Genomic DNA, 23,843 nt, shown 5'->3' with positions numbered 1-23,843 from the left:
TAAATAGGATCTCAAGTCCGCGTCTTGTACAGCAATTAACCACTAAGAAGAATATATGCAGTGTGTTATTTGTTGAAACTGTCCTACCTATTTGGTTTGAAACTGTCTCATTGCTATTTGTTTCTCAATAAAATTACGGAAAAAAAAAAGAATACTGTGTCTTCCAACTTACTGAAAAGTAATAAATCCCTTATTAAGAATGGCTTCATTCCCAGCACTAGGTAGGCTGAAGCAGGAGGATCGTTGTGAGTTCAGGACTACCCTGGTCTAAAAAGTGAACTCAAGGCCAGACTCAACTGCATTGTGAAACCCTGTAGCAAAAAGACCAAAAATATATATATATATATGGCTTCTACTACCATGGTAAACTATTTAAAAGACATTTTAGTTTCAATAACAGTACTAACCTATGGTGGCTCAAAATATTAAAAAGGGGGCAGGATTGTATGTCAGTGGTGTTTGTTTGTTTGTCGTGTCTTTTTGCGACTGGGTCCCACTATGCAGTTCAGGCTGGATTTAAACTCACTCTGTAGCCCAGGCAGATCTTTAACTCGCAGCGATCCTCCTGCCTCAGCCTCCCAAGTGCTGGGATCAGTTATGCACCACATTTGCCTGTAGGTCTGTTTTACACACACACACACACACACACACACACACACACCCTGCCCTTCATCCACAGTATCAGCGAAAAGAGGGGGTTACTGTAATTTACTATCGTCTTGTTATCCTAGAACCCGATTTGTCATGAGTTAATACATTGCATTTCTTTGGATTGTATTTTAAGGTGGCTTATCACCTGCCAGGCTAGTAGAAAACAATTCACACGTGGAAAAGAAATGAAATGCATATAGTCTCTAATAAAAGGTTTTGCATACTTATAGGAACGAGGCCAGCGTTCCTTCCACTGCGACTGCTCGTCACTGCTTTTACAGGACCTTCCTCTATCCTTTTTCCCACCCTTTCGCCCTCCGGAAAGAGCTCAACGCGAGACTGCCAGACCTCCCCAGTCTTCCTCCGCCCCCTTGCGGAAAGAGCCGAAGGCGGAGCGGAGCGCCGAAGAGAAGCCGCCTAGGGCTCGGGCCCTTCCGGACAGACCCGGGCGGCTCTCGGAAGAGGAGGGCGCCTCCGCGCTTCACCCCCGCGCTGTGCCCTCTGTCGGCGGCCTGGGGCAGCGGTGGCAGTTGGTGGCGGCCGGAGGCGGTAGCCGCGTCGACGTCGACCAAGACTGTAGCACAGTTTAAAGAAGGAGCACAAGCGCCGGGCAATCCGGCTTCTTCTGGGGGAGGACTCCCACACTTCCGCGGCCGAGGAGGAAAGCGGCGGCGCCAGGGAGCAGGTGAGGCGGTCGCCCGCGGCGGGAGGGGGCGAGGGAGCGCGCCTCCCCTCCCCGGCCCAGGGCCGCGCCTGCGTTTGCCTCACTTGAACCAGGAAGCGGCGGCGTCTGAGGCTGCGCTTCTCCGCTCTTTCTTTGTGTGGGTCGGGAAGGGAAGGAGGGGAAGAGCCTGGAGGGCCGCAGCGCGGTCCCTTCTCTGACCTGGCCGAAGGGCTGCCAGTGTCCTGGAGTAGGCCCTGGGGCGTGGGACACCCCCCTCCCCCGCAGGGACCCACTTAGGTTTCCCTCGACCTTCTGCCTTCTCTTTGCGGCCTTTTTTCCTCCACCTAGTCCTTACTTTGATTTGGAGCTTTTCTGTCGGGGCCCATCGTTCCCTTCTGTCCCCTTCCTGGGGCATAACAATGCCGCCCGCCTCGCCCCTCCCCAGCACCGCACCCTAGCGCCTGCCACCTTCCACTTTTTCCCTCACTCCTCATTCACTCACTCCTGTTTGCACCTCCATCTGGCTTTGCGAGAAGCCGGCTTTTCGCTTGAATTGGAATCGAAAGCCTGCATTGCCTCTGGCAGAGTGCAAATGGAGAAGAGATAGGTGGAGGAAAGGACATGGGGTTCAGCTGCCGCAGGGGGCCGCATGTTGGTTTGTTTCACTCTGTGGCCAGTGGCTTTTATCTCTTTCTGTGCAGCAGACACCAGGATCGTGCCCTTGGTCAAGGGTTTGTCACACAAAGACATAGAGTGGGCTTCTCACAGTAGGTCGCAAATGCTGGGTGAGGAAGGGCCCAGACAAACCCAGGGCCCACCTAGACTTGCTGGGGGGCACCTAAGAAGACGAAACAAAGTCCCAGCATTGCATGGACACGTGTATTTTACCCCTTCTCACATTGAGAAAATCTGTTTGCAATGACAAAACTCATGAGCCATATTTAGAAAACCTGCCTTTCCACTTACGTGACTTCTGTTGAAATCCCCATATTTTGGAATTGCTGGTTGCTGGCACGTTGTCCAAAGGTCAATCATTCTGATTGAATACCTTTATGGGAACCTGAAGTTCCTTGATATTCTTAGCATGCAGCACCTAACTGAAGATGTTTGAAAGCCTTGATTTTTAGAGTTTTTGTCTATTTTTGTTATTAAGTATAATTTTAAAAAATTAAAAGATTGGAGATGTTCTGTCTTTCATGTGTATATAACTTTAGGCAGTGTGACTGATACTTTGAATAACTTTAAAGGGAAATAATGATATTCTTTTTACTCAAGGTACTTAGCAAGTGATGGTTAATATATATTAAATTTTTAATATATGTGGATGGTTTACAACTCTGGCATCATTGTGTGAGATCTCTTCTGTGAAATGCAAATGAAAGTGTTTCAAGCCAGGTGTGGTGATGCATGCCTATAATCTCAGCATTTTGATAGGCTAGGCAGGAGGATTGAAAAGTCGATCACATCCTTGGCAATTTAGCAAGACCTTGTCTTAAAATAAAATACTTTTTTAAAAGGCTGAGGATATAGATCAGATGAGTGCCTTGGGTTCAACTCCCAGTTTACAGGTTGTGCACAGCAATGCCACTTAATGGCAGCCCTCACACTTTGCAGAGTTGTGTCTCCTCTGTTCCAATAAGCTAAAGTTTTCATTTGCACTACCAGTAGGTGAGAAAAATGTTCTCATAACAACATACATTTTTTGTTCCTTTTTTATTTTGATACAGGGCCTCACTATGTAGTTCAGGCTGACTCTTGTACTCACTGTGTAGCCTAGGCAGGACTGGAACTGGCAGTGATCTTCCTGCCTCAGCCTCCTGAGTTCTAGGATTACAGACATTCACCACCTTGCCTGGCATTTCTTTTATTGATGGTGACTGAACCCAAGGCTTTATCACTGAGCCACAACCACTCAATTTCTTGACATTTGAGACAGCCTCAGTAAGATACTAAGGTGCTTAGGCTAGGCAGGAACTTGGGATTCTCCTACCTCAACCTACTAGAGTTCTAGGATTACAAGCACGTGCCATTGTGCCCTGGCTCCAGTGAACATAATTCTTTACCAACAAAATGAAATGTTTGGAGTTAGCAAGATAGCTCAGCAGGCTAAATCGCTTGCTTAGGCAAGCTTAGGCAGGCACAGGGACTGCAGTTGGATCCCAGGCACCACTTGCAGAGCCAGCCCCGCCCCCAGGGCAGGCTGAGCCAGCTATAGAGTCCTGGCGTGGTGGCATGCATATGCCTGTAATCCCAGTGCTGGGAAGGCTGAAAGCAGGAGGATCACTATGAGTCCAAGCTGCATAGTAAGACCCTGTAACAACCAAATACATTAAAAAAAATTTTTTTAAATGAAGTGTTTGAGGTTTTCAAGCAAATCTGCATTAAGAAGTGATATGCTTTCTATTTCCACTGTCAATATGTTTTCATGACAGCCTCTGTTGAATTTGTAGTGAGAGAGCTGGCAAAGAGGTGAAATATAGGAAGGGGTAAGAATCATGTTTAATAGTTTATCAAGATTAGGCACCCCAATTTAATGCAAAATTGTGATAATTGTTAGTAAATGTCCTAGACTGCAGAAACTAGCTTTTAAATATACTCTTAATGATAAGATTAGTTAAAATTTAGGAAAAATATATATTTCAGACTAAGTATTGAACATACCAAGCTTTTCTGACATTTATAGCACTCATTTATGGATTGAATAACTACTATGCATTCATGATGAACATTTTCCTTTAAACAATTTTAAGACAATGAAAAATTAATCCTTACCTGTTCTTGAGGAAGAAACCCAAAATTGGTACTAAGAAAATGAATTCTAATCTTTAAAAATTGTTTAATAGAGATATGTGTATCTGTGAGTCAAAGGAAGGCAACTGTGGGACTTGCTGTTCAAATCTGCATAGCAACTTAAAATTTACTTACCTCTTCTCAGGAGGAAGCCATGAGATCTGGCACATGGGTCAAAAGCCAGCCTATATGAACTCTATACAAAATTCGAAAAGTTATGGCAAACTGTAGTTGAAACTTAAGCTGTTTAATGGTTCTGTGGCTTAAATTCTGATTGATATACCCCTTTTCTGCTTTCTTCATAATTCTCCCTCATGTTTTCCTCTTCTCTTGTAGGCATGGAGAGTAGAAAACTGATTTCTGCAACTGATATTCAGTACTCTGGCAGTCTGTTGAACTCCTTGAATGAGCAACGTGGCCATGGACTCTTTTGTGATGTTACTGTTATTGTGGAAGACCGAAAATTCCGGGCTCATAAGAATATTCTTTCAGCTTCAAGTACATACTTCCATCAACTCTTCTCAGTTGCTGGGCAAGTTGTGGAACTGAGCTTTATAAGAGCAGAGATCTTTGCAGAAATTCTCAATTATATTTATAGTTCTAAAATTGTTCGTGTTAGAGCAGATTTACTTGATGAGTTAATTAAATCAGGGCAGTTATTAGGAGTGAAATTTATAGCTGAGCTTGGTGTCCCACTGTCACAGGTTAAAAGTATCTCAGCTACCCCACAGGATGGTAATGCTGAAACCTTACCTCCTGGTTCTAGTGACAAAAACCTTGAAATACAAAAATCAAAAGATGAAGCCCAGGATAATGGGGCTACTATAATGCCTATTATAACAGAGTCTTTTTCATTATCTGCTGAAGATTATGAAATGAAAAAGATCATTGTTACTGATTCAGATGATGATGATGATGACGTCATTTTCTGCTCGGAGATTTTGCCTGCAAAGGAGGCTTTGCCAAGTAACAACACAGTGACACAGGTCCAGCCTAACCCAGGCCCTGGTGCTATTTCAGATGTTGCACCTTGCACTAGCAGTAATTCTCCCCCTTTAACAAGTATCACACCTACTCAGAAACTTCCCACTCCTGCAAATCAGGCAACTCTGAGCCAGACACAGGGAAGTGAAACACTGCTGGTATCTTCAGCTCCAACGCATCTGACTCCCAACATTATTTTGTTAAATCAGGCACCACTCCCTACACCCCCGAACGTCAGTTCTTCACTTCCAAATCATATGTCCTCTCCAATCAACCTACTTGTGCAGAATCAACAAAAACCAAATAATGCTGTTTTAACAGGAAACAAAACCAATGAGGAAGAAGAAGAGGAAATTATAGATGATGATGATGTCGATACTATCAGCTCCAGTCCGGACTCAGCAGTCAGCAATACTTCATTGGTTCCACAAGCTGACACCTCCCAAAATCCCACTTTTGATGGATCATTGATACAGAAAATGCAGATTCCTACATTTCTACAAGAACCGCTTTCCAATTCTTTAAAAATTTCAGATATAATTACTAGAAACACTAATGATACAGGCTTAGGATCAAAACATCTGATGGAGGGCCAGAAGATCATTACGTTAGATACAGCTACTGAAATTGAAGGCTTGTCTACTGGTTGCAAGGTTTATGCAAATATTGGTGAAGATACTTATGACATTGTAATCCCTGTCAAAGATGACCCTGATGAAGGGGAGGGCAGACTGGGAAATGAGATACCAAAAACTTCTGGCAGTGAATCAACAGCCAAACGTATGAAAGTAAAACATGATGATCATTATGAATTAATAGTAGATGGGAGGGTCTATTATATCTGCATTGTATGCAAAAGGTCATATGTCTGTCTGACAAGCTTACGGAGACATTTTAACATTCATTCTTGGGAGAAGAAGTATCCATGTCGCTACTGTGAGAAGGTATTTCCCCTTGCAGAATATCGCACAAAGCATGAAATTCATCACACAGGGGAACGTAGGTATCAGTGTTTGGCATGTGGCAAGTCTTTCATCAACTATCAGTTTATGTCTTCACACATAAAGTCAGTTCACAGTCAAGATCCTTCTGGTGACTCAAAGCTTTATCGTTTACATCCATGTAAGTCTTTACAGATCAGACAATATGCCTACCTTTCTGATAGGTCAAGCACTATGCCTGGAATGAAAGATGGCAGTACTGGTTATAAGGTTGATGCTGGAAAAGAACCTCCAGTAGGGACTACATCTACTCAGAACAAGCCAGTGACCTGGGAAGACATTTTTATTCAGCAGGAAAATGATTCAATTTTTAAACAGAATGTAACAGATGGCAGTACTGAGTTTGAATTTATAATACCAGAATCTTACTGAACTCCTTTGAAATAGCAGAAAGTTTTGTTTTGGATTAATGGGCAGGGATTTCAGAAGACCTGTAAAACCAATTAAAGTGAAACAAGTCAGCTTGATCTGCCACATCTGAAGGTAGTCTAGTTGAATTATATGTTAATATTTAGAAACAAATCTGAAAGTTTGAGTAGAGGTTGAAAACCCCCCTCAAGTATATGTTTATATAGTTAGCTTTCAGCTCAATTAAGAAGCAAAAGTAAGAAACTCAGAGAGATAGTTTTCTGAATAGAATTAAAAGCAGTCTGAATGTTCTTTGAAAATGAGTTACTAGCATACCCTAGCACATCTTTAAACTTTCCTCTTCCATGTTAGCACTTTACTGCTGATTTTTCAGTTTTCTTAACATTGAGACTATAAATCTGTGTTGTGTCTTGTATATGGCATAAAAAGTAAAGAATGCCTAAAATTGTTCTAGAAAATTTGAGAATAAATCTCCACTTGGTTGTGTATTCTGCTAGTCCAAATGGATAGTAACCCGCCTCCCTACCCCAATGAAAATAGCTGTGCAGACAAGTCTGTCATATGAAGAATTAGTTTTAGCTAGTTTGAATTAATCTTTTCTCCTATTTGCTGTAGTCTGTAAAAGACTTTGGTCACTTTGCTACTCTATATGCCTTTGCAGTGTGGTCTCTGTAAGCAAAAAACTACCATAAAAACATCTGTAATGCAGCCAGGAGGAGATGAAAAGTTCTGTCACGTATTTTTATCTGCTCATCATAATAGAGATAGAATGGAATTAAATGGAGACAGAATGGAATCATACGGAGATTTTCTTTTTGTTCATATTTTAAAATATTCCCTTGAAGTGTTGCAAACTTTTCTATCTGAAATCTACCAAATGGGTTTTTACACATAATCTAACTATGTGTGAATCTTTGTAAATGTTGTCTGTAGATATGTGTTTGGGGCTGAAGGCTACAGGCATATTTTTAAATGTTCATATTAGACTCTGTAATGGGGTTTCATTGAAATGATGGTCTAGTACTTTTCAACAAAGTATTTCGGATTTTTATCCCTTCTAAAATAAATTACATTCCATCTGTAAATCATTACATTATTATAGCAGTTGGAAACTACATATGGAATATTATATAGACTTGTCAGTTCCCATTTATTGTCACAACAATAAATGCCACCTTCCTTTTAGAATGACACACTTAAATACTTATAAAGTAAAGTTAAAACTTACTCAAATGCTAGTACTAAAAGGAAGCAGATTGGAACAAATACATATCCTAGCATTTGTGACACAATTAACTTGATGAACGTCTGTAAATGATTTTTGAAAGGAAAAAATAATAGATACTGAAAGATTGTTATGCATAGTTATTAGTCATTCATAACCTCGCTTAAGTATTTGTTAGTTCAGCATAAGTATTTTCTTCCTCCTTACCACATATTTTAAAAAATAGTCTTATTTCTTGATGTTCAATTAAAGCTTTAATCATAATTTCTCATGTCTATGTCATTTTTCAGATGGTATGCAAGAGTTTAAGATATTGGTGTCAGTGCTTTTTAAATTGAGAGCAGAGAGGATCAGATGTCAGTATTTGCATTAATACAAGGAAAAAGAAAAGTAGTATTATTTGCTTACAAAGGTCAAGTTCATGTGCATTTATTATTTTCTAATCTGGGAGTCTTAAACCATTAGAAAATGTGAAATTATTGTATACCTTAAGGATCAGATTTTTGGAATCACAGTATATTTTTCCTTTCTCTGTAGATATTGATAGCATTATTCTCTGACAATGAGGTGCACTCTGAAATATTCTCAGTGGAAATTTGATTTTCATTAAAATTATTTTACCAACTAGACATAATTCTAAGAATGATACTGATGCCACCAGGGCTTTCAGACCTTTCAGACTTAACTGCTAGATCAATGATTTTGTCATAATGAAACTTGCTAGTTTCTGCAAGTCCATTATGACAAAATAAGAATTAATTCTATAATGGAAAACTATCCAGTCTGAGTAATACTGATATAGTTATTTGCTGTGTAAATTCTGAATACAAAGTATTAAACTGTGCCTACTAAAAGTATCTTCTGGAGAGGAAGAAACCTGGAAAGTTAAGTTGCAGTTTTGCCAGAAGACTCTTACTTACATGGCTCAAGGTCTTCAGATTTCTTTCTTTTTTTTTCTTTTTTTTTTTTTTTTTTTTAATTTTTACTGTTGGGGATCTGACCCAGGGCTACTCTACCAGGGGATCCAGCCCAGGGCTGAGCTACATCTCCAGTCCTTTTTAATTTGAGAATGTCTTGCTCAGGTGAAAGTTGAACTTGTATCCTCCTTGTCTCAGCACCACTCAGTGCTGGGATTACAGGCATAAGCCACCAAGCTTGGCTAGGTCTCTTTTTGTAGAAGTTTGCCTACCAAAAGTTTGGAGTTATGTGGAATATGTTTTTGAGATAAATTTTTTCTACTGGATTGAAAATTTGTGGCAAGATGCAATTTAAACTTACGGGGCTTTTCTATTTTATACTTAGCTTTCCAGCTATTGAATTTTCTTTTACTTTCAGCAGGTTGGCTTCAAATTTGCTATAGTGCCAAATTACTCATAGATATACTAGATGGGAATTATTTTAAATAGAAAATGTGTTAAGAGAAATAACAAAAATTCAAACTAGGCAAGATTTTAAAATGCTATAGCAATCCTGCAAAACTTTAAAAAGTATTTTTAATGTTCACTATTTTGGTCGTAATGACCACACCACCACCATACATCCGCAAGGAGGAAATGAAGTCATATTTCCCATTGTACCAAAAACATAAAACAGTAAATACTGCTGAAATTTTGTATTGTCAGGGCATACATATTCTGAAGAATTAAATATTAACAGTACTGGCTTCCTTGCCTGTATCAGTCATATGAAAACGTATTCATTTCCCCCAATACTGTGTTGTTCATACTTGTACAATTTTATCTGTTACAACTTTAAGTTCTACTTTTCATTAATCATTACCTGATGTTCATAGAGCTTTTTATGGCAAAAATAAAATGATTTAATTCTGATCCTTGTGTGCATTTTTCACAAGATTGTCTTTCAGTAATTATACAGGCTTTTGTATTCTATGGTTTTCAGTTTTGTAAAGTGGGAATAGTGCTTATTTCTGATGACAGCCTGGCAGAATTTTCCATTAGGTATTATATGTTGGTTAGTCATGTTCCATTATTTCTTGAACCATAATAGTCAAAATGAGGTAAGTGTTGTCAGTTGCTTTAGTGGTCTTGGTATGCTTTTGTAAATACCGTGAGGACTCCTATACGTGGATAAGGATAGTTTTATTTATTTGAAACATCACAAAAGCAGTCTGGGTTCCCAACATGGCAGTGATACAGATTTTAAGCAACATCCAGTTTACATAGTTTCTGGATTAATATTTTAATGTTTCATGCCCAGTTCAATACTGTAAAGCAGAATTAGGATTAAAGCCATAAATTACAAAATGCAGTTGAGATATATACTGGAAATACAAATTCCTTCATTACAGCAAATGTTTTGCAAAAGAGTAAAGCAGCAAATATTTTTTAAGGTAACATGGACATTATATAGTTCAATGTAATAAAAACTGCTTAAATTAAGTGTTACAAAATCTATATTGTCAAGTTATTTTGTAAATAAGAAAAATACATAGAAATGAGTCTTAGAATCTTCACGCTTTAAGAAATGTAAATGTAGGCTATCCTGTCTAACGGTACCTTTAAAAATACACATTTACTAAAGCAAGAGGTAAAGTGTAAGTGGCAAAAAAATATTGAGTATACAAGCTAATATTTGTATAGTAAGTCAATTGGTCATTAGTCCTTTTTTGATATCCAGTAGAATTTTGATATTCTCAGAACTGTAAAAATAATAATAGTTTTGTATAACACAAAAAGATTATAGTATTTCAGATTTGGAATCTATATAAGACAACATTTATGATGCTGAAAATGAAACAATATTTTGTAAATGGTTACGAATAATGCACTTTTGCCTTGATGATTTTTGATGGTCAGGTGTCTGTAAGGTAGATGGAGTGCCAGCATTTGTCTGCTACCTCTAATCCATCGCGTTGAGAGGTGGCAAAATTTGCTGGAAATTTTTCCAGTATGTATTCTGTGTTCACAGAACTATCTAATTAGGCACTCTTCTGTAGCCCATACATCTTTATGTTATACAAGGGTAGGATTATCAGTCTTCCTTTTAAACCAATTCTCACATTAGCATAAAAGCTTGGTGAAGGTGGTGACTCTAAAAGGCATGGATTCCAAAATGTTCTTAACTCATTAGGCTACTGATTTAAAGGTATTATAATTAAAAGAACTGCAATACCACAATGGCAGATGGATTTTAAATCTACCATAACACTTAGAAATTTGTCAAGTTAGCTACATTTGGGGGTTTTACAGACTTGAGACATTGTAACACTTTTCATAATCTTGAATTAACACTATCATGATTGGTCTCAACAGAAAAAAAGGACCAATAAGGGCAGTGGCATTGAAATACAAATGATTCTTTTGGAGGTGAGGTGCAGAATACGTGCGGTTTGCTGGGATTGAAGCACAATATTTAAAGATTAAATAGTCACAAAGATTAGTAAAACAATTCATATTACAACCCAACTTAATCTAGTGTCTTTAAACTCTGGTTTTCAACTGTAAGATATCTCCTGCAGCAAATGTATTTTGTAGTAACACAACATATAGTAGAATCTCAATCTCTTAAATTTATAAGATGTATTACTGAAATCTACTTAAAACAATTCACAGGTTGCTCTGTATTTCAGTGCTTGAACAATTCTGCTTCCCTCAGAATATTGCACTTTTCCCTTTAGGAGGTACCAGTGACAAAAGCTGAGCTGAATGATCACAACAGCCATTTTTATAATACTCACAGAAAAAAAAGAGATATAGGCAGCTTTTTTATATCCAGATAAAAAGCAAACAAAATCTTAGCCAGAACTCTGTCTACTGGAACCATCATCTTGAGAAATTTTCCTTAAGGACTGAACATCAGTAGGGAAAGATAGGGCCTTGTAAGCCAAGTACTTTAAGCAAGGTGCTAGAGTGGCAATTTGCCAAGGGCCCAAGGACAACACTCCTTTACATAAAGTGACACAGATGTCAGTGACACTTGCTCAATACAGAAGTGGAGCCTAGGATAATGCAAGTCCAAACATGACAGTCTTCTTGCTCGGCCGGCACTCCAACCTTGAGCTGCTCTGCTTGGAAGTGCTGGGTTCTGCCTAGTCATCCTTCCTTTGCACTGGTAACAACCTTCATCCCTATCTTTCCCTAGCCTGGCAGGCTGTTGTAAAACTTTATGCATTAAGGATCACACTTGAAGTTTTATATCCTACATACTTCCACTAAAGCAGAAATACAAAAGCCACAATAATCTCAATAGCTAGTAGGCATTCTCTCTTTAGGGACTGTAAGGTGGTGGCTTTTCAAAAGGTGGATAGTAGGGTGGAGAGTAACGAGGTGGTGCACTTGAGGACCACATGTAGCTGGGCGAAGGAGAGCCAGACTGAGGCTCATCAGAAAGTCCAGAGGGAGGGGAGGATGGAAAGACACTGGAATGCTGTATAATAAAAAAAAAAAATCAGCTTAGGCAGTGAGTTGGCGATTTCCCGAGTAATCATTACTACATAAAAAGGAATACAGATCAGGTTTGCTTCCACTTGGAATGACAGAGTTCCTAAACTTTCAATGTTAATGAGGGACACGGACTAGGTGGTCCCACCTCTCCATCACTCAGGTTGCAAACCTCATGTAGATGTCTGAGAATCCTCTTCCCTTGAATGATGCATCTTGTCCATTACTGAATCTTTTTGCTTCTAATCTGTTGAAAACAACACTCATTTTCTGTGTTTATAACCTGTGCCTTCAATCCCAACTATTCTTCATAAAAGTAGATGTGATCTTAAGAACATTTAAGGAGGTTAAGCTTTTGATCCCTAGGAAGGTCTTTTCTCTGAAAATATGTCATAGGGAAGCAGTGTAGTGGTCATGAGCAGATCTCGTAGACAAAACAATGAAGCCAGAGAAGTTAGATGGCTTGGTTGGATCTGGAGTCTTCTGACTAAACCTATCATTTCTATTTCTGAACTAACCCTCACCTCTACTACTAGCATGTTTAGGGAAGGTTGAAGAGCAGAGTGTAATGAAGATGTAGAGGTAAGAATATCAGTGGTAAGAAAAAGCAATGTGGCAGGTTGCAGAGTGAGAATTCAGTCTTGCTTTGTGCTGTCTTAACTTTAGGAAAGGAGCAGATAGGGACTTTTTTAAACATTGGATGAATTTACATTCATATTTTCCCCTCTCATAGTGATTTTTCTGCTCAAGAATGGTCTGTATTGTTCACTGCCATTTAGAACAGTGCATGGCAAATAGTCGGTAAATCTTGAACACATGAAGAAAACTTCAGTAGTATGTAAGATAAACTTGGCATGCTTTCTAAAAATAAAAATCCATTCTCAAGATACAGAACTACCACGTAGGTGCTACTGCCTTGCTCTCATAATGGGATAAGGCTAGAGTAAGATCTGAAGGTTGGAGGGAACTTCAGGAATAATAAAGAACTTAAAACTGGTTTCTTGAAACACTTTCTGTGATTCGTTCTGAGAAATACATTATTAGGCAATTTATTGTGCAAACATCACAGAGCATATCCACACAAACTAAGACAGCTATAGTGTCACTAGATGACATAATCTTATGTCATCACTGTTGTATATAGTATCTCATTGACTGAAACATCATTAAGTAGCACATGGCTATATACTGATTTCCTAAATTTCCACCCAGCATCCCCCAAATTCTCCCTTTCTCTTCCTTTCCATCTTTTGTTTTCTTTCCTCAATAATTCCCTCCTCTTACTCAGGACATAGGAGAACCTGTACTGTAACATCATGTAACTCAGTCGTGTCCCAAATTTTCTGATCAAGGAGATTATGGGGCCAAAGAGGAAAGTGATCGATGATGTAGAGTTCCTAAGGAGAGTCACATGGAGAGAAAACATGCTCTCAGGCTTTCATAGAGAACACATTGGCCAAGCAATGGGCGTGACTCATCCACATGGCTGACACTGACAAAGGATCTACAAACTGTGGTATAGGATTTCAGGGTAAATCCTGAGGGGTTTTGACTGACCTTGTCAGATACAAAAGTTACATTTCTTGTTATATAGGTCTTGCTTTATCTTGGTCTTAACCATCCAGCAGTAAGGTATAAACACGAAGTATAAAAAGTAAAGCCATATTAACATGCTGAGCTGTAAAAGGCTCAAGTCAACAACTTCTGACATTGTCAGTCCTATGGATAACTCACTACTATTATGGACTACTGCACTATATTGGATTATTTTGCTGAATTTTCACACCTAAGATATTTGAATGGAAATGGAATACCTATCTCTGACAAAACTAAACAAAAAAGGGGATATAAATGGACCATTTTGTAGTGGGAAAAAAAATATATATATATGTGTGTGTGTGTGTGTGTGTGTGTGTGTGTGTACAAAATAGCATAAATATACAGCTACTTTCTCTTAGTTCAATGGGAAGGTTTTGAACTAATAGTGTTTAAACAAGATATCATGTCTGCATCTTGTACTAGGAACAACTACTACAAAAAGAACAATATGCAGTGTATTAATTATTGTAACTGTACTATAACCTGTTTTGAAACTATCTCATTGCTACTTCTTTCTCAATAAAATTATTAAAATATAAAAAATAATTCCTTCTTCTTAACCATAGAGGAAAAGAAGATTTTTGAAGGCCAAGAATCTCCATGCCCAAGTATGTGACACACAGCACACTGCCCCAAATCTCACTACAGGGATAATGAGAGGCATCAGGCCAGTTCTAGGTGTTCCCAACTGCAGAAAGGAGGGACAGGTTTTCAGCAGTAGAACTAAAGGCAGTTCTGTGCTGAAGGGCATTAAAAGGCTACTGTGGGCAACAGCTGCTGTGGGTGGCAGTTGTACACTTTGATAATAGAAGGGGGTACAACAGCCCTTAGCTTTTCACTTCTCAGTTTTGTGTTTGACAGGTATTAAAGGGAAAAGAAAAGGCGGTGATTGTTACCTCCCTTTGAGCATAAAACTGGAAGTCTTAAGGATAAAATTGAAGGGTTCTTGGCAGAGTTAAATAGCAAACTAGCTGTATTCCACACATCTCTGGAGGTTAGGAGGGAGAATGCCCACAGTACCAGTGCATAATTTTCTTGCAACAGACAGGAACCTTGAGAAATATTTGACTTTGTCATGACTAGGTGGCTGGTCTGGTGTACTCTAGTTCCAATATGGGAGTTTGACTTCATTAACATGACGGGTAGTTCAGAACATAGCTTTGAATCCTTGCATACCACACAGCTAGGAGGGCATGTGAGTAGTCCACAACTGTGTCTAGTTAGCTCTACTTCCTGCACTGCTTCTCAGAGTTCAGGGTGGCCTGCAGGTTGATGGTGCTAAGAGGGGGCACCACCCTTCAGGGACACAGATGGCTTTCCTCTTCCACACTGGCCTCCCTCCTCTCTGCCCAAAGAGACCGAAGACTAACCTGCAGTCATTAAAGTCAATGTGCACTTCTCTCTTCAGAAGCATTGTAAAGCAGTGACTGCAAAAGGAGCCCTGCTCCTGGCTGGGGACAATGACTAGCTAGAAACTGGGCCCCAAGGGTAAAATCCAGGATGTGTTGTTTCTTTGCATTTGTTCTATATTCTACCCCAGAAAGCCAAAGCTGAAGAGGTAAAAGAAGAGCACATAAAAAAGAGAGAAAAAGGAGGGACAGGAACAATGGAGAGGAGAAAAAAGGAAAAGCTTGGCAAGGGAGGAGAAAAAAGAAACAGCTGAATGACAGCAGCAACAGCATTCAGGGGCTCCCAGCAACCCGGGATCAAGCAATCCTTTTATTAAATGGGCTCAATTTATAATGAGTCATTTTTAGTGGTCTGGGTGAAACATAATGTACCTTCAAAAGCTTAATAAAAACATAATCAGAAGTTCTTTCATTCTGCACAGGCTGAGACTTTTAAGCTTAAATTTGGCAATTCACCAAACATACAGGAAAAGGAGCAGACTACGCTTAAAGTGGGGAGTATGTCTGAGAACTTTTAGGGTTTATATAAAGCTACACTGAGTTTAATTCTCCAGCAGAAGTAGAAAATGATGCTTAATGGTCTGTAGAATTTGGACTATTACCTCCTCTTACTATAGCTTCTTACCACCTCTGATTTTGGGAAAGTTGCTTAATCTCTCCACAATTCAGTCTGCATTTTAAAAGGGGAAGTGACTTCTCTCAAAGGACTAAGTGACTGAATGATGATAGATGGGACGCACTTGGCACATTGCCTGGTACATAGTTAGTACTCAATGAATAGTACATATCATTAAAAAGTACAGGCATCTGCAGTCCCTGAAGTGCCTGATCTACTTCCAATGTATAGGATTAGACTATATGACTAAAGCTGGATTTCTGTCTGGATTAGGTACCTTGTTTTTATAGCACCCTGAGTAGGTTTTTATTTGTTGTTTTTTTAGTTTCTTTGCTAACACTGCTGTCCCCTGCCCCACCCACATCCCTAGACAAATCTCTTAATACAGCGACTGTCTTAATCAACCTCTGTATCTACAACTCCTAGTGAAGTGCCCGGCACATGGAAACATAAAGTGTTAATTGAACTGAAACCAAAAGCCTGTATCATTGGTTAACATTGTTAATCTCAATTGTATTCCTGGGGTAGAATTTGAATAAGGAAGGATGGAGAGAAACATGGCTCTATATGCTAAAGAAGGGTTTCCTTACAGTTGTGGCAACCAAAGAAATTGTCGCCCCTATACATGGGGTTCTTTACAAAGTATAAATTTCTAATAGCAATGTAACTTATATTGATATAAAATGGAAGAGGAAACCAGACCTGGAACATGTCTGTAGTCCCAGCTATTCAGAAAGCTGAGATGGGAGGTTTGCTAAAGCCCACCAGGGTTTGTTTTATTTTGTTTTGAGACAGGGTCTCACTTTGTAGTTCTTGCCTTGGACTCACTCTGTAGCTCAGGCCTCAAACTCATGGTGATTCTCCTGCCTCAGCCTCCTGAGTGCTGGGATTATAAGCATGTGCCTCCATACCTTGGTCTAGAGCCTACAACTTTGAGACCAGCTTGAGCAATACAGTAAGACCTTATCTCACAAAATATAAAAATAAAGAAGGCCTTTGGGGTTAGACACATATACAACCCCTCTATGCCAAGAAGTTTTGTTTTGTTTTGTTTTGTTTTGTTTTTACTATAGGGGTCCCAAGAGAATGAACGGAGGCCCGTCTTATGTTAGCTTCAACATGTCTGAATTCTCTTAAAGGACGTCTTATTACCTCTATCAGTCTTGAATTTATCTGTGCTCTTCTTAAACATATTTATATTTTCCATCCTATACTATTTGGGTAACAAATTACTCAAGGGATCTGTGTAAACTGTAGGCCTTAAGACACATTTTAGCATTGTTTTTTTCTAAGGTTTAATGAAATCTCCTTGTATTACTACTGTATTTTATAGAAGTGAGCAAGTCCATGTGTATACCATATGTGTCAATGCATTATAAAGCCCTAGACCTCTCAAACAATATTTAGACCAAATGCAACTACACTTCATTCAATTTCATGGGATTTTTAAGTTTCAGTAATTTTGTTAAAATGAAGCTAAACTGATCTGCCCAAAGTGTTTTTTACTGCTAAATAGGCTGGTTAACTGCAAGTACCCAAAGCAGTCATGTTTTTATGTTCTCTTGGAGCATTCATAGGTTCCTAATCAACAGAAACAAATTCATTATACATTCCTCTCCCTTAAAAGGTTTTTCCTATGTTCCTCAAATTTTCAATTAACCAGATTTATTTTATTTTATTTTACTTTACTTTATTTTATTTTTACTGGAGTTTGAACCCAAAGCCCTTGCATTGAACTATAGCCCCAGAATTTTATTTTATTTTATTTTATTTTATTTTATTTTATTTACTTTGAGACAAGGTCTTGCTAAGTCACTAAATTGCTCAGGCTATACTTGAACTCGTAATCTTCCTGCCTCAGCCTCCCAGAGTGCTGGAATTACAGGTGTGCTGCTGCACCCAGCTAAATCAACCAGATTTTGGTGTAACCCCACTCTTCTGTGGTCAAAGGTTTATAATCTTTGGTATAATTTTGAATGTACCCCAGTGACTCAGATATTGCAGGCTTGGTACCCAGCCCATGGCTGGCAAGTGGTAGAACCTAGAAGAGGTGGGCCTGCTAAAAGGTTAATCACTGGGCATTTGCCCTTGAAGGGGATGTTGGGACCCTCAACTCTTCCTGTTTGTCTTTGTCACATCCTGGATTCCATGAGATGAACAAGCCTCATGCACCCTGTATTCCTGCCGTGATGTACCATCCTACTACAGGCCCCAGGCAACAGGGCTAAGTGACCATGGCCCGAAACCTCTGAAACTGTGGGCCAAAATAAGCCTTTCCTCCTCTTAAATTATTTATTTCAGGTGATTTGTCATAGTGAAGGAAAGCTGACAGTCATTGCACATACCTAAAGGACCATTTTATTTGTTCTCCCAAAGTGCCTAGGTCAGTGTCCTGCACATAGTGAATCCCTAATTTTAATTATATGCCTGTTTTGGTTCTGTTTTTCTGCACTTAGTCTCAGCTCAAAAGGAAAAGGAAAAGTGCAAATTTGGTATCACTATTTCTGAACTATGTGATAATAGGGCAAAAGGAGGAAGGGTGTTATAAAAATAACTTTTCTATGTTGTCTTAGGAAACCTGAAGAAAATAAAGGGACTCCCTTATTGCCAGATTGATTTAAATATTTGTGTAACTCAGAATGCATTCTCTGTTTCTTCCTCTCTTGTGCTATTCCCAAACTTACACATCTATCATTGCCCACCTATGTCATCCTTAATCCATTCACTGGTACCCACAGGCTGTTAAAGGCTGTCAGGGATAGAGAGCGAGCCTAGCTACCTCATCCTTATTATGAAAACAATAGGGCAATACAATCACTGAATTGAGGGAGAGATCAAGAGACCCCAAGTGAAGGCCAGAAGAGTAGAGTTCTTTGTCTCTCTAAACATACCTGGAAGTCATAAGCAGAGTAAGGTGGCAGATGTGGCGGACTGTGGTAGTAGGTGTTGTACGATGTCACTTGAGGACGAGCATAGTAAGAAACAGTAGGATGAGCATTTTCAACAGAACAGTTCAGTGCTGGAAGGGTAGGATTCTGCAGAAAATAACACAAATTAGAAACAACTTAAATACTCAGCCTAGGAGAACAGTCAAATAAACTGTGGCACATCTACACTAACCAGTATTCATGATGGTATTGATAAACAATGATATAAACCTTTATTTAGTAACAGAAAATTGTGCAGAGTATGTTGTTAATTCTTTAAGAGCCATTGTGTTAAACTGATACAGCATGAATCCAGATTATGTGAAAAATGCCTCAAATAATTACATAAATATATATATTATATTTTTATATAACACACATATGCAAACATACACAATTACATGTAAATGAAAAGAAATTAATCTGGATGGATTCCCAACAAACTACTAATTGCGGTTCTCTGGGGAAAAGAGTCATATTAAGAAAATGGGGCTATTAACTCTCTACTATATATGCAAGAGTTTTCATAGCTAGTATTCATTATATTATTCCCCCAAATTTTTTAATTCTCAAAATTCAATCCTATAGAAAAATGGAAATTATTTATATGATGGTTTATAAAGGACAAAAAATAAGACTCAAAACATAAAATATTAAATAGACAAAGCTGAACAGACTACTGCTCTTGCTTTGACAGAATGCATTCAGTCACAAAACTGTTTGTACAAGTTATGAGGATTCTTCTCCAACTTACTAGAGAGTTTTCTAGAAAGCAAGAAACATATTCATTGCTTATCAATTGTGCATGGCTAGCAGTAAACAGAAACCATGAAATGCTAAGTGAACATATCTCCCCTCCTATTTTTGCAAACAGTGAAGAAATAACTTTTATCATTTTTATACCTTGGTGGTACACCTAGTCCATAGAGGCTTAAAGCCAATCTTGCCCAGGATGGAGATCCTGCTCTCAACAGGGCCAAGTGCACTCTAGTGGAAAGTGTCACTGCTCATTGGCTTCCAAGTACTGCAGTACTATGCCTTGTACTACATACGTCAAAGTGTGGGATAAATGTATTTTACATTTCCCATATCATTGACTGCTCCTCCATTCACGTGGATAATTGAGAGCGGTCTGAAACATCAACGTGTCTTCTTTCTGGTACATAACTACGCCACATTAACAAAGCAGAAGCTTCCTCTTAAGTACTGAAAACATGTGGGCAGGCTTTGGCAGTGGCACAGCAACTGTGTTAGGGTGTTGGCACAAGAAATTACCTTATAGCAAGTTTCAACACAGTTCTGTTGCTCTCTTCTTTGCAGTGGGTTACTGTTTGAAGAGCTACAAACCTCAGTCATTACAATTGCAGCTCAGACAACTAGAGAAATGTTTGCTAGCCTTTCTAGTATATGGGAGAGGGCTGGGATCTCTTTACACAGGACTAGCTCTCTTTCACAGGAAGAACATTTAGAAATGGCCTTATATTTTCACCAAAATTCTAAGTTTAACCCCTGGAGAAGGACCAGAATTTATGTTCCTTTGATCATTTGTTCATTAAAAACATAACTGCCTAGTCTAAGCTCCTGCCTGGCAAGCGTAAAGACTGGGGTTCAATCCCCAGTACTGCATGCTGTGCTAGCCCCGGAACACCAGGTGCACTTCATCAGCCCCCAAAGCGGGCACAGTGGTACATGCCTGTAGTCCTAGCACTGGGGAGGCTGAGACAGGAGGATCACTGTGAGTCTGAGCTGCATAGTAAAACCCTATACCAAATAAATAAATAAATAAATAAGATTTTTAAAAAACAATAACCGCCTCCCTCTTGCAAAATGAAACCAGCTCTTTCATCCAAATGCACTAAGCCTAATTATGGAAAAATAATCATGCAGTGTAAAGTATATCTTAAAAAGTTGTACATTTTCTTTGATGCTAGGGGTCCAGGATCATATTTGAAAAAAAAAGAGAGAGAGAGAGATTGAATGAACATAGGCAAGCAACTGAAGAGAAAAGAATTAAGGATGGAAAGGGCAAAAGAGAAAGAGGAAGAGTAAGTCAAGCAGAGGGTGAAGTGTTGGGGAAAGATAGAGCAAAATAGATAGCTGAAAAGATTAGGCTGTTTATGTTGTAAATCGATAATGCTGATTTTACAACAGATTTGAACTCTGTCTGTATTTGTGTGCACATGTGATATTGTACACAGCCAATGTGCACATGGATATTTTTTGTTAAACTTCTGGGGCTCAAATTGTGAGACCCTCACCATTGATCAGCTGCTTTCTGAGCTCCTGTGAAAGGAAATGTTACTAGGTAGAGCAGGAAATGGTGCAAGAAATCTTGCTTGGACAAAACTGAGTCTATTCCGGAACGATGACTGGGGACTTTGGGAGGACTTCCACTTTCATTCCTCTAGTTTACTCCAAACCAGAGACATCAGTTAGGAGAATATGGCAAGATACATTCACAATTTAAAGACAAACCTTAAATCCTCATATCTTCAGTAAACAAACACTTCATTAAATGTTTCTTTAAGACCCTTTTTGCCAAGCACCTCTGGTCAGGGAATAAAGATATTCTTTTTATTCCCAGGATCCCACAACTCTGGAAATTGTGGCTTTTAGGCAAGTCTATTGAAGACCATCAGCTTACAGCTCTTGGCTCCTATTCTCACTCCCTGGAAATGGCCCCCATCAGCAAGTACCCCTAGGTCTCCCTGCTAACCACAGGGCACTCCACTTGGGGAGGAGGCACATAAGTCATCAACGACATTTGGGTGTAGGCCCAGGATCTATTTAGGCTCACCTGGTTAATGTTCTAAGACTTTCTATGTCATCTCATTGTATTGAAGTGATATAGGTAATAGTCCTTTCTTGGTGGCCCCTTCTTTTACTCCCACTAGTGGTCTGTCACCCCATGAATCAAATATCCTTCCCCCGATCTTGGTTTTCATCTTGCATTTTCCCCAGTGGCCCTTGATAGCATTCCTAGACCTGACATCTGATAATGCTTGATACTTCCCTCACTCCCTACCTTTACTGTGAAAGAAGCTCTGAACAGTTGGAAATGACTTACTCTAGATTTTTAGAGTAAAGCAACTAAATAAAAGGATTTAATTTCATTACAACAGTTGTAGAAGCAGAAAGGCCTAACCAAAACTTAGGGAAGCAAGAAGAGAGTAGGAAGAGCAAAGGCTTTGGCATTCATTAGATCTGAGCTCCAGTCACAGTTCCGCTATTTACATCGGGGCTAGTCACTGGAACTCTGTAGGCCTGTTTCCTTATCTGTTAAATGGGGACAGTAATCACCAAACAAGATGGTAATTATGAAGACTGGAAAAAACAAATGCGCAAAAGCACTTCATAGAAAATAAAAGAGTTAAGTAGTCCATAATAGTATTGGGTCTTCCGCTTCACTGGCAGTGTCAGAAATTGTTGACCTGAGTCCCCTACAGCTCAACATAACACCACGGCTTTACTTCTTATACTGCGTTTTTATACTTTTCTGCTGGATGGTTAAGACCAAGGAAAAGCAGGAACTATGCAACAAGAGTTGTAGCTTTTGGGTCTGATAAGGTCAGTGAAATTCCCTCAGGATTTATCCTGAGATCCTGTACCTCAGATTGTAGAACCTTTGTCAGTGTCAGATAAGTGGATGAGTCACAGCCATTGCTTGGCCAATGTGCTCTCTGTGAAAGCCTGAGAGAGTGTTTTCTGTCCATGTGACTCTCCTTAGGCACACTCTACATCATCGATCACTTTCCTCTTTGGCCCCATAATCTCCTTGGAATATTTTGCTGAGTTTACACACCTATAATATTTAAATGATGGAACTTAACAAAAAAAGGGTATACAGATGAATGTCCATTTTGTATTTGTGTATTCAAAATGGTTAGGATAGATATATAGTTACGTTCTCCTAATGAATAGAGGGATTTGTTCTAATGGTGTTTGTAAATAGGATATCAAGTCCACATCTTGTACAGCAATTAACCACTAGGAAGGATGTATGCAATGTGTTAATTATTGAAACTGTCATACCAATTTGGTTTGAAACTGTCTCATTGCTATTTGTTTCTCAATAAAATTATGGAGAAAAAAGAAATTAGAAAAAAGAAAAGAAAGGACCATTATTGTACCTATTGAGAAAGATCATCAACAAAAGCCCACTTTGCTCTGGAGATCACTGATCATAATGATATGGAAAATTTGGAGATAAACCTATACAACTGTTCTTACTTGATTTTTGACAAAGGTACTAAGATCTAAAATGGAGAAAGAGCAGTTTCTTGAACAAATGTCCTAGAACAATGGACATCCACATGCAAAAGATTGAAGGTGAACCCCTACCTCACATTAAATGCAAAAATTCAATCAAAATGGATCAAAGACCTAAGTGTAAGATCTGAAAGAATAAAACTCTTCAAAGAAAACCCGAGACAAATCATCATGTCTTTGGATTTGGCAATTGATTCTTAGTACCACAAAAGAGAAAGAAAAAAAGCATAAGCAATAAAACTAAGATAATTTGGTATCAAAGGACATTACAAAAAAAGAGAAGTGACAACCTATAGAATGTAAAAAGTTTGCAAATCATATATCTGATAAAGGTCTGGTATCTGTAATACCAGAAGAATTCTTATTTTTTAAAGAATTCTTTTTTTAAAAAAAATGTATTTGGTTGTTACAGGGACTCACTACACAGCTCAGACTTATAGTGATCCTCCTGTTTTCAGCCTCCCCAGTGCTGGGATTACACGTACATGCATGCCACCATGCCCAGATTCTATGACTGGCTCAGCCTGCCCTGGGGCTGGGGCTGGCAGAGTATGTGATACTGGGGATCAAACCACGGTCCCTGTGCTTGCCTAAGCTTGCCAAAGCAGGTGCTTTAGTCTACTGAGCTATCCTGCCAGCCCCTAAAGAATTCTCGTTGTGGCTGGGGAGATGGCTCAGTAGAATAAGCACTTCCCTGGCAAGTGCAAGGGCCTGAGTTCAATCCCCAGTTCCGAAAAAAAAAAAAAAGAATTCTTGTGATGCAACAAATAATACACTCAATCTAAAGATGGGAAAATAATTTAAATAGACCTTTCTACAGAGAAGGTGCACAAGTTGTCCAGAAGTTCATGAGAAGATATCTGACATTATTGATTATCAGGGGAAAGAAAACCAAAACCACAATGAGATACCACTCTGCACTACATATATATATATATA

The 23,843-nt window shown here is 39.1% G+C and overlaps 2 protein-coding genes across 5 annotated transcripts in view; one reads left to right on the top strand and one right to left on the bottom strand.

Moving 5' to 3' along the window:
- The first annotated feature begins 1,109 nt into the window (after positions 1 to 1,109).
- On the top strand, positions 1,110 to 9,770 carry Zbtb33 (zinc finger and BTB domain containing 33). 2 transcript variants are annotated; one of them, XR_002819437.1, is made up of 3 exons: positions 1,110 to 1,336; positions 4,442 to 7,396; positions 9,757 to 9,770. XR_002819437.1 is itself a non-coding variant. In XM_004647665.2 (2 exons), exon 2 carries the CDS (start codon positions 4,444 to 4,446, stop codon positions 6,460 to 6,462), a length of 2,019 nt encoding a protein of 672 aa, XP_004647722.1. In that variant the 5' UTR covers positions 1,110 to 1,336; positions 4,442 to 4,443; the 3' UTR covers positions 6,463 to 9,503. The 2 variants fall into 2 exon arrangements, 1 of the variants encoding a protein (XP_004647722.1); XM_004647665.2 differs by lacking the exon at positions 9,757 to 9,770 and having other exon boundaries at positions 4,442 to 9,503.
- Positions 9,771 to 9,823: 53 nt separating this feature from the next.
- Positions 9,824 to 23,843, bottom strand: part of Tmem255a (transmembrane protein 255A) — a 70,013-nt gene continuing 55,993 nt past the window's right edge. For all 3 annotated transcript variants that reach the window (XM_004647663.3, XM_023707920.1, XM_023707921.1), the window contains exons 8-9: positions 18,600 to 18,743; positions 9,824 to 12,070 (exon numbers count right to left, since the gene is read on the bottom strand). In XM_004647663.3, the coding sequence (XP_004647720.1) occupies positions 11,912 to 12,070; positions 18,600 to 18,743 (303 nt within the window). In that variant the 3' untranslated portion in view covers positions 9,824 to 11,911. The remainder of the gene's footprint in view (positions 12,071 to 18,599; positions 18,744 to 23,843) is intronic.

This window comes from Octodon degus, unplaced genomic scaffold, assembly GCF_000260255.1.
Source record: "Octodon degus isolate 3935 unplaced genomic scaffold, OctDeg1.0 scaffold00319, whole genome shotgun sequence".
NCBI classification, from domain to species: Eukaryota; Metazoa; Chordata; class Mammalia; order Rodentia; family Octodontidae; genus Octodon; species Octodon degus.
The sequence above is the reverse complement of the archived record's forward strand: the minus strand, read 5'-3'. Positions and strand labels throughout refer to the sequence as shown.

Bases quoted from the DNA above. Each gene is read 5' to 3' on its own strand.
- Zbtb33 (XM_004647665.2), top strand. From the start codon at position 4,444: ATGGAGAGTAGAAAACTGATTTCTGCAACTGATATTCAGTACTCTGGC.